This window comes from Somniosus microcephalus, chromosome 28 (genome assembly GCF_052327205.1).
Source record: "Somniosus microcephalus isolate GS21.2 chromosome 28, FLI_Smic_1.0, whole genome shotgun sequence".
NCBI classification, from domain to species: domain Eukaryota; kingdom Metazoa; phylum Chordata; class Chondrichthyes; order Squaliformes; family Somniosidae; genus Somniosus; species Somniosus microcephalus.
The window spans coordinates 45,325,028-45,335,415 of NC_141014.1; the positions used below are offsets into that span (position 1 = coordinate 45,325,028).

The 10,388-nt window shown below is 44.5% G+C and overlaps 2 protein-coding genes across 2 annotated transcripts; both read right to left on the reverse strand.

The window, feature by feature from the left end:
• Nucleotides 1-1,003: 1,003 nt before the first annotated feature.
• LOC147099713 (ferritin heavy chain, oocyte isoform-like) lies at nt 1,004-3,390 on the reverse strand. The gene is made up of 4 exons (XM_085969110.1): nt 3,264-3,390; nt 2,037-2,183; nt 1,670-1,795; nt 1,004-1,295 (listed from the first exon to the last, which is right to left on the reverse strand). Exons 1-4 carry the CDS (start codon nt 3,363-3,365, stop codon nt 1,140-1,142), a joined length of 531 nt encoding a protein of 176 aa, XP_085825236.1. The 5' UTR covers nt 3,366-3,390; the 3' UTR covers nt 1,004-1,139.
• A 3,277-nt stretch (nt 3,391-6,667) lies between these two features.
• LOC147099714 (ferritin heavy chain, oocyte isoform-like) lies at nt 6,668-9,504 on the reverse strand. Its single transcript, XM_085969352.1, has 4 exons — nt 9,333-9,504; nt 7,860-8,006; nt 7,348-7,473; nt 6,668-6,996 (listed from the first exon to the last, which is right to left on the reverse strand). Exons 1-4 carry the CDS (start codon nt 9,432-9,434, stop codon nt 6,844-6,846), a joined length of 528 nt encoding a protein of 175 aa, XP_085825478.1. The 5' UTR covers nt 9,435-9,504; the 3' UTR covers nt 6,668-6,843.
• Nucleotides 9,505-10,388: the final 884 nt, after the last annotated feature.

Sequence of the window (10,388 nt, forward strand, 5' to 3'; positions counted from 1 at the left end):
ACCCGCTGCCTAGACCCATTAATGGCCTTTTTGGCCAGGCCCAGGAGCAGTCCTATGAGGAGGTCACTGAAGGAGAGCATGCAGGTACAACAGGCGATTAAGAAGGCAAATGGTATGTTGGCCTTCATATCAAGGGGGTTCGAGTATAGGAATAGAAATACCTTACTACAGCTGTACAAGGTGCTGGTGAGACCACATCTGGAGTATTGTGTACAGTTTTGGTCGCCCCATCTGCGGAAGGATGTTCTTGCCATGGAAAGAGTGCAGCGGCGATTCACCAGGCTGATACCTGGAATGGCGGGAATGACCTACGAGGAGAGATTGAATAGTTTGGGCTTGTACTCACTGGAGTTTAGAAGATTGAGAGGGGATCTCATCGAAACATATAAAATTATGGCAGGCCTGGACAGGCTGAATTCAGAGAGAATGTTTCCAATGGCAGGGGAGCACAGAACCAGGGGCCACAGTCTAAAAATAGCAGGCAAATCATTTAAAACAGAGATGAGGAAGAATTTCTTCACTCAAAGAGTGGTGAGCCTGTGGAATTCCCTGCCACAGAGGGCTGTGAAGGTTAATTCAATAAATATTTTCAAGAGAGAATTGGATATATTTCTGAAGGCTAAGGGGATTAAGGGTTACGGAGAAAAGGCGGGGACGGGGTACTGAACTGGTAAGATCAGCTATGATCTCAGACGAAGATCAGCCATGATCTCATTGAATGGCGGAGCAGGCTCGAAGGGCCGAATGGCCTAGTCCTGTTCCTATCTCTATGTTTCTATGTCCTCCGACCTGCCCGCTCCCCTCCCCACCAGGTGACCAAAGATCAGGAGCGTGGGACTGAAGTACAGCCAAAAATTGAGAGCAGCCCCTTTCATTCATTATTTGAAGAGGGGTTGCCACCTCTCACATTCCATGTAAACACAGCCCAGTGTAGCTCTTGTCTGAAGACAACCAAATGTTAATCAGAAAATAAGCAACCACTCAAATTTACAAGGACACAAAATCCAGTCCAATGTTGAACAGTTTATTTATAGTTAGTGACAGTCTCACAGCTCTTTGTACAAAGTCACACAACCCATCCCTGAAGGACAGGGTCTCCCCCACAATTATATAAACACAAGTACTGAACACAATAAGCTTCAGTCACTCTCCCCCAGGCTGTGCTTGTCAAACAGGTACTCTCCCATGCCATTCTCAGGGGCTCCCAGTCTCTTCAAGTTGGTGATGTGATCTCCAAGCTTCTTGATCATCTTCACTTGCTCATCCAAGTAGTGGGTCTCCAGGAAGTCACACAACTGAAAGAAAGAAACAAAAAAAAGTGAAACTAGTTATGGCCAGTAGCAGATACCAAGGAACATGATCTCCCCCCCAACCACAGAGTTGGGATTTTAATCCTCTTGGACTGGAGGATAGTCAAGTGGTGTAATTGAGATGATGTAAATTTGCTCCAATGAACCAGTAATTCCTGTACAATAGATGCTAAGAACACCAACAGCTTTATTCTCAATGTCCACATTAGGCCAACTGTCCAGTCCTCTCCCCAACCCACTTAAGGACCCAGGAGAGACACCAACACAAAACGATTGGGCATGGGGAATATTGAATAGGCTCAAGGACAGCAAGGTTCCACCACCTCCAACACACCCAACAACCCACATTAAGAACTTACATGAGGGTCGGTGTGCCCAGTGGAGAGTTTGTGCAGATCCAGCAGACTCTGGTTGACATTCTTCTCCATCTGTAGAGCTCTCTGCATCGCCTCCAGACCATTGCTCCACTCATCCTGCTCTGGTTTCTGAAGGGGAAAGTCACAGTTCACTTACAATGAATTAAACAAAAATACACAAGACAGCACAAGGAAAACAGGGGTGAAATGCAGCCAGAATTCCATGTTACCATGAACCAATGTGTCACAGGAATATAGAATTACTGCATTAAGCCACCAGAACCATGGAATCAAATTGGAACCAATTGCTTTAGAAAGTATTGGAAACAAGGGGATCCCAACAGAAGGCCACTCATTTATTGAATCCAACCTTGATGTCCTCCAAGATGATTCGGCCTCCACGCCGATTCTGGAATTTCATCAATTTCTCAGCATCCTCGTGTTTCTCATGTGACTGCTCCTTGAGGAACTCGGCAAAGTGACGCAGGGCAACATCATCCCGGTCAAAGTAATAGGACTGTGGAGAGAATTTTAAACAGCTTCATCAGACCTAGATCTTCATATACAATGCAAGATTATATTTACCCCTAGTTAGTTAGTGAGTTCTTAATCTTGCAAAAATAGATAGAACCATAGAAGATAGGAGCAGTAGTAGGCCATTCGGCCCCTTGAGCCTGTTCCAACGTTTAGTGAGATCATGGCTGATCATCCAAACAAGTACCCTGTCCCTGGCTTCTCCCTTGATCCTGAAGATACCATTGGTTAACTAACAAAATGCAATTCACTTCACTAATCTGAACATGTTGGCCAGCTTCTCCTCCCAAGAACCAGGATGAAACAGTCAACCAACAAATAAAAACTATAAACTACAGTTCAGGATTATATTTCATGACCAGTCAAACTAAACTCTACTGCTGGATAAGTAGTCCCTCCTCTATTTCCTGTCATTCAGATGAGATGTTAAACAGAGGCCCTGTCTGTCCTCAGGTGGATGTGAAAGATCTCAAAGGCACTACTTCAGAGAACAGGGGAGTTCTCTCCAGATTCCCAGGCCAATATTTATCCCTCAACCAAAACAGATGAGTCTCATTGTTTGTGCAAGCTTACTGTGCACAAATTGGCTGCTGCATTTCCCACATAACAGGTGACTTCATTGACTACCTCCCAAAGTGCCTTGTAGCCAAAGAGATCTAGGCACAGTGAACAAGGCTTCAACACCAGGATTCCCAGAACTTCACTTCCAGTTAAAAAGAAAGCTAGTGAGGACCTGCCATCATGTCACTCACTACAGTCACCCCACTGAAACTGAACTTTGTTTCATGTCAACAAGCACCAACAGTCACTTGACCAGGTTTGTGCTCTTCTGTTACAAACTCAGGCAGCAGCTGAGCTAGTTCCATATATTAAACCTGCTCAACAGAGTGCAGCTGCTACAAGGAGCAGGCCATCAACACGACAAGCTCACCCTGAAGTACTCACTGCTCAAACATTGCTTCCCCAGGTAAGGAAGTCAAGAGAAATATAGTTGAAAGCCAGTTCATGGAACTACAGAATGTCCAGCTTTTAAGAATACAGCAACAAGGAATACAAGACTCACCATGGAAAGATAAACATAGGAGGAATAGAGCTCCATGTTAATTTGCTTGTTGACAGCATCCTCACAGTCCTTGTGGTAGTTCTGACGTACTTGGGAGGCCATCTTCACTATTTCCTGTTATACTATTACTGCTCACTAGCACCTAGAAAGTTCAAAAACTAACCCTTTCTAACTCAAGCTCTTGTATTTATACCACTGGGACAGCCTGCATTCAAACAAGGAATGACATCACCAATGACGATTGACAATCCCTGAGAGCCAATCAGGAATCTTTCCTGAATCCAGGCACCAATTAACAAAGGAGAGGGGGTGTGGGGGAGGAGGGGGGGAGACCCAGAGCCAATCAGAGCTATGGAAAACCGGCAGGTTTGGGAGATCATCTCGGTGATGTCACTGCTTTTGGGGTCCTTGACCTTCTTCAAATCGGAAAGTCTCTCGTTGTTTGATGCTCTCATTTGAATTAAATGACAATTTGCTGCTTTTCAAAAGCTCAAGGTGCTGCATAGAATAGTGCAGCACAGAAGGAGGCCACTCGGCCCATCGAGTCTGTCCCGGCTCGTTCAAAGAGCAATCCAGTTAGTCCCACTCCCCCGCTCTTTCCCCAGGAACCTGGAACTTTTTTCTACTTCAAGTATTTATCCAATTCCCTTTTGAAGGCCACTATTGAATCTGTATCCACCGCCCCATCAGGCAGCGCATTCCCAATCCTAACCACTCCTTGTGTAACAAAGTTTTTCCTCCTGTCGCCTCTGGTTCTTTTGCTAATCATCTTAAATCTGTGTCCTCTGGTTATCGACCCTTCAGCCATTGGAAACAGTTTCTCTTTATTTACTCTATCGAAACCCTTCATGATTTTAAACGCCTCTATCAAATCTCCTCTTAGCCTTTTCTGCTCTAAGGAGAATATTACAAAAAGGATATAGAGGCACTGGAGAAGGTGCACATTTGATTTACAAGGATGATAGCAGAACTGAGAGGTTATATCTATCAGGAATGACTGAACAAGCTGGGGCGCTTTTCTCTAGAAATAAGAAGGCTGAAGGGTGACCTAATAGAGGTCTTTAAAATTATGAAGGTAGATGGAAAGAAAATGCTTTCACTTGTGGGGGAGTCCAGAACTGAGGGCCATAAATATAAGATAGTCACTAATAAATCTAACAGGGGATTCAGGAGCAACTTCTTCAGTGGTGAGAATGTGGAACTCGCTACCACATAGGAGTAGTTGAGGCGAAGAGCAGAGATGCATTTAAGGGGAAGTTTGGAAAGAAGGGAATAGAAGGATATGCTGATCGGATTAGATGAAGAAGGGCGGGAGGAGGCTCGTGTGGAGCATAAACACCGGCACGGAGCAGTCGGGCCGAATGGCCAGTTTCTGTGCTGTAAATTCGATGTAATTCTTAAAACACGGGCGCCTGTAAAGTTTTTCACATCGAGTGAGCTGAAGACTTTGTTTTGTCTGAAACATGAAGCCATGAAACCCGTCAGCACGCAAACCCATCCCGACTCGTAGAATTGCGGCTCATCGTCGTGTGAAATGTGGGGACTCAGATACCCCAGAAATGCCTCTGAGAGATGCAAAGACATCAACGTGGAATGGCTGAAGACGGCAATTTCATTGCACCTGCTGCAGTTCTCAGCGAAGTTCCTAAATTAGCGTGTAAACACTGGCGTGTTGCAGCTGCAGCATCATCAACGGATGAATCCATTCCTGGGGGTGAAGGACACAAATGGAGATGCAGTCGGATTTGGAAAGGATGATTGCTATTTGGTATGAACTGCACAATGGGCCTGAATACCAATCAATACATTTATGGAGGAGCTGCCGGTATTGGGTTTATACATTGATGGAACAGGCAGGGAGGGGGGAAAGAGTTTCAGGAGAAGTATCCATTTAACTTGGGGGTTTTACTTTGTGCATTTAATGAAATACATTTACTCCTTCCAGAAGGATTATATTTTGTGGGAATACAGTTCCGCACGTATTCCTCATCCTTCAATACCTTACCCAAGACCATGAGTGTTGGCAGGTTAGTCAAACATGGTGGGGGAGGGGGAAGGAGAGTGGTCCCAGAACAAAGCCCAGTAGGGTACTCACAGTTTCCCAGTAAGATATTTTCAAATTCTCTACCCCAAAGGGCTGTGGATGCTGAACCATTAACTATATTCAAGGCTCAGATAGATTTTTAGATTGTAGTGGGATCAAGGGATATGGAGATCGGGCTGGAAAGTAGAGGTGAGATTGAAGATCAGCCATGATTTTATTGAATGGTGGAGCAGGCTCAAGGGCCGCATGGCCTACTCCTGCTTCTAATTAGGTTATGTGGATAGCAAGCCGATATGGCAATTGTTGATTCTCCTCCACCACCACATCAATTGTAATCCCCTTATCATGAGTTCAGTGAGCTCCAACATTGCTGGTCTGTGCAGCAGTTATTTGTTTCTCTGCCCAGAAAGGCTATAGCAGCAGTGGTGAGTTTGTTAACGGAGTTACCCCCGCTAATGACTGATGGGGATCTGTAGCAGTTTACTGAATACAAACTGCTCTTCCCCAGGGAAAATATAATTCTTAGAGAATGCGAAACCAGAGCTTTCTCTTCATTGGACTGAAATGACAGAACACAGTCACAGCAAATCATCCTTGTGTTTATTATAACTTGTATTTCATTGTAGTGGCTAAATTATAACTCTCCAAGCTCTCAAGGGCAGGGGGAATATTCATCACCATGCCAACAAGTACTTCTATTTAACTGCCTAGAGCCCAAGCTTTGGAATGCCCTCCCTAAACCTCTCTGCCTCCTTTAAAGACTCTAAAACCTACTTCTTACCAAGCTTCAGGGGTCCCTGGTCCCATTAGCTCATTTGGCTGAACACACCTTTGTACATTAAGCTGTTGTATTACAGCGTTGCAGTTTGTTTGCAACACAAGATTGACAAATTTCCAAGAAATACATCGAATATCAAAGTTAAATAGATTAAAATTACCCCGGCAAAAAATATAACTGTTCCCGTTGGTGGAAGGGTCGAGAACCAGAGGACACAGATTTAAGATGATTGGAAGGGGGCCCAAAGACGACTGAGGAAAAACTGAACGCAGCGAGTGGTTAGGACCTGGAATGCACTGCCTGAGAGGGTGATGGTGGCAGACTCAATCTCTGTTTCCAAAAAGGGAACTAGACAAGTACCTGAAGGATAAAATGGCAGGGCTCCAGAGAAAGGGCAGGGTGTAGTACTAGCCGAAGTGCTCCTGCAGAGAGCCAGCATGGGCTCGACAGGCCTCTTGTGCTGTAACCATTCTATGACCAAATCCCATGACAACACTGCTGCACAGCCCAGTGTAATACTGGAAATGTAACCAAGTTATGCTAACTGGAACAAAAACCACTAAAATTTAGAAGGAGACAAAATCCAGTCAAATATAGAACAGTTTATTTACAGTTAGTGACATTTCACATTAAGAGCCCAGGTCTCTCAGCTCTTGCACAAAGTCACAAACCATCATTCCCTACAGGACAGGCGTCTCGCACACAATTACAAATACAAGTACTAAACACAATAGGCTTCACCCCTGCAGTCAGTTTAGTCACTCTTCCCCCAGGGTGTGCTTGTCAAACAGGTACTCCCCCATGCCATTCTCAGGGGCTCCCAGTCTCTTCAAGTTGGTGATGTGATCTCCAAGCTTCTTGAGCATCTTCACTTGCTCATCCAAGTAGTGGGTCTCCAGGAAGTCACACAACTGAAAAGAAACAAAGTGAAACTAGTTATGTCCAGCAGCAGATTTCAAGGAACATCCTAGCTTCCCCGCAAGAGTTCAATCCACTTGGACTGCAGGATAGTGTTGTGGTGCAATTGAGATTAAAGGAATTACTGCATCATTAGATTAAACTTCCTGCAGAATAGGGACATAGATCCTAAAATCACTGGGACACATTCACTAGTCAATGTCCACAGTAGGCCAACCTCCCACCACTCAAAAACCTAAAAGGCACCAACACAAAGCTATTGAGCGTGAAGATCTTTTGATTAGGCTCACGGTACCACCACCGCCAACTTAACAAATGCCCACATTACAGCTTCAAGAACTTACATGAGGGTCAGTCCTAACAGTGGCGAGTTTGTGCAGATCTAGCAGACTCTGGTTAACATTCTTCTCCAGCTGCAGAGCTCTCTGCATCACCTCCAGACCATTGCTCCACTCATCCCGCTCTGGTTTCTGGAAAGGGAAATTCAGACAGTTCACTGTACAATGGAATAAACAAACAAGAAAGTATTGAAGGAAATTAGGGGTGCAAATATCTAATGTTACCATGAACCAATGTGTTAGAAGAAAATAGAACTACAGCATTAAGCCAACACAACTACTGGAGTCAAATAACAGATGTAGTTAAGGGGAAGCTAGATAAGTACTAGGGAGAGGTGTATAGAACGATATGCAGATAGGGTTAGATGAAGCATGGCTCGTGGAGTATAAACTCTGTCATGGACCCACTTGGCCAAATGGCCTGTTTGTTCTAAATTGGAACCAATGGCTTTAGAATGTCTTTGAAACAATCAGTCTACGGGTCCCAGACAGAAGGTCACTTGTTCATCGAGCCAAACCTTGATGTCCTCCAAGATGATTCGGCCTCCACGCCGATTCTGGAATTTCATCAGTTTCTCCGCGTGCTCCCGTTCCTCGTGCGACTGCTCCTTGAAGAACTCGGCAAAGTGACGCAGGGCAACATCATCCCGGTCAAAGTAGAAGGACTATGGAGAGATCAGAAAAGTAGTTGGGTATCCAATGGCAGATCTATCATGGGTATTGTACATAAAGCCAACCTGGATTTTGCTTTCTTTCAAAGGTTTAACGTCTCACTGAACTCGTTGTACATGAAAACTAGCACAGGCCTACTTACTTCACTAACCTGGTAGAGAGTGGACAATCTGACCCCTAGCAATAGGGAAACTGGCCAATGGAAATGGCAAAAGAACCAGAGGCTACAGGAGGAAACTCAAGTGCATGCACTGCCTGAAAGGGTGGTGGGAGCAGATTAAATAGTAACTTGCAAATATTGGCCCAGAGCTATTGCCAAGGGGCACTAAACAAACCCATTAAAAGTAGAGTCTAGTCACAGTGCACAATTCATGTAGTACATCAAAGAGAAACTGGTCTGAGTCTTACTGGCTACATTCATCCCATGAACTAAAATTACCACAAGCAGCATTAATTTGGCACCTTCAACACTAATCAAGGCATTGCACAGAAGAACCAGATACCAAGGAATAAAGGTTCATAAACCTTCAGAATTTGAAGTGCTTGGTCAAGGTCAAGAAGTAGGAAAGCAGAGGAGTTAAGGGAGAGTTCCACTGAGTAGGGTCAAAGTGGCTGAAGGCTTTACCACCATTAAAGCAAAAGGGAGCTAGAGAAAAAGACAGAAGGGCACAAACTAGTACTTAAAACTAGGAGGTTAAGAATATTAGGAACAGGAGTAGGCCATTCAGCCACCCAAGCCTGCTCCACCATTCAATTTGATCATGGCTGACCTGTAGCTTTACTCCATCCCCCTGGAGACCCTTACCCAACAAAACATCCGTCTTGAAAGCTCCAATTGTCCCAGCATCCACAGCTAGGGGGATGGGAGGGCAGGAAAAGAAAGTGTTCCGGATTTCCACCACCCTTGTGTGAAAAAGTGCTTCCTGACTTCCCTCCTAAATGGGCTACTTCTAATTTGAAGATTACATCCCCTCATTGCAAAAGCAAGGTAGGAAAAAGCCATGGGGTGATTTAGAAGTGAGGATAAGAATTCTGAATGCCACACATTGAATGCAGAGTGTATTCCAAATATAAACTTCAACACCCTCACAAGAGCCCAGGAGAGAGTCATTAAGATACTCAGAATAAGGTTCAGCTATTGCAAGGACCAGGAGAGGCAGTTTGTTGATGAACACACAAGCTGATAAATTGCATTATTATAGCTTTAAAAAATGAATTTACTGTGCATAGATTGAGGGGTGGGCTAGATACAGCACAGAATTTAGTAAAGTCACATTACATAGTCTCCATTGTGAAGTGGTCAGAAATACAAGACTCACCATGGAGAGATAAACATAGGAGGAATAGAGCTCCATGTTGATCTGCTTATTGACAGCATCCTCACAGTCCTTGTGGTAGTTCTGACGCACTTGAGAAGCCATCCTAATAATAATTATTATTATTTATTGCTAAATCTAAACTTTGTTGAAGTAAGAAGCTGGGATTTAACCAACCCCCCAAACTCCTAGTATTTATACTGCTGGATAATCCAGGGCGTGGCCGCCTAGGTGATGAGTGACATTCCTCAATACCCAATCAGAAGTGGCAGCCTCTCTCAGAGCACCAATCAAGTAAAGGGAGGAGGGGAGATGACACCCAGAGCCAATCATGACTTTGAAAAATGAGTGTCATTGGCTGACAAGGCAATAAGGATCCCAAAGGAAGGGGACACTGGCGTAGATTTAGACTTGAATGTAGGAAGTATGATTAAGAAGGTTGCAGATGATACAAAAATTGGCTGTGTGGTTGATAATGAAGGAAGCTGAAGACTGCAGGAAGATATCAATGGACTGGTCAGGTGGGCAGAACAGTGGCAAAAGGAATTCAATCTGGAGAAGTGTGAGGTCATGAATTTGTGGAGGGCTAACAAGGCAAGGGAATACACAAGGGTAGGACACTGAGAAGTGCAGAAGATCAGAGGGGCCTTGGAGTGCATGTCCACAGATCTCTGAAGGTAGCTGGACAGGTAGATAAGTTGGTTAAGAAGGCATACGGGATACTTGCCTTTATTAGCCGAGGCACAGAATATAAGAGCAGGGAGGTTATGCTTGAAATGTATAAAACACTAGTTAGGCCGCAGCTAGAGTACTGCGTGCAGTTCTGGTCACCACATTACAGGAAGGATGTGATTGCACTAGAGAGGGTACAGAGGAGATTTACGAGGATGTTGCCTGGGCTGAAGAATTTTAGCTATGAGGAAAGATTGGATAGGCTGGGTTGTCCTATTTATCCCTCAAATAAAAACAGAAAATGCCGGAGACATGTGGTGTATGTAACCGTTCCACCTTTAAGAGAACTATTTTAAGAGATGCACTACTTTATCTTGGCTGCTGTAT

Bases quoted from the DNA above. Each gene is read 5' to 3' on its own strand.
- LOC147099713 (XM_085969110.1), bottom strand. From the start codon at position 3,365: ATGGCCTCCCAAGTACGTCAGAACTACCACAAGGACTGTGAGGATGCT. The intron at 1,796-2,036 runs GTTGGATTCAAT...TTTCCCCTTCAG, and splicing joins TCATCTTGGAGGACATCAAG to AAACCAGAGCAGGATGAGTG. The intron at 1,296-1,669 runs GTAAGTTCTTAA...TCTTTCTTTCAG, and splicing joins CTGGGCACACCGACCCTCAT to TTGTGTGACTTCCTGGAGAC.
- LOC147099714 (XM_085969352.1), bottom strand. From the start codon at position 9,434: ATGGCTTCTCAAGTGCGTCAGAACTACCACAAGGACTGTGAGGATGCT. The intron at 7,474-7,859 runs GTTTGGCTCGAT...TTCCCTTTCCAG, and splicing joins TCATCTTGGAGGACATCAAG to AAACCAGAGCGGGATGAGTG. The intron at 6,997-7,347 runs GTAAGTTCTTGA...GTTTCTTTTCAG, and splicing joins CTGTTAGGACTGACCCTCAT to TTGTGTGACTTCCTGGAGAC.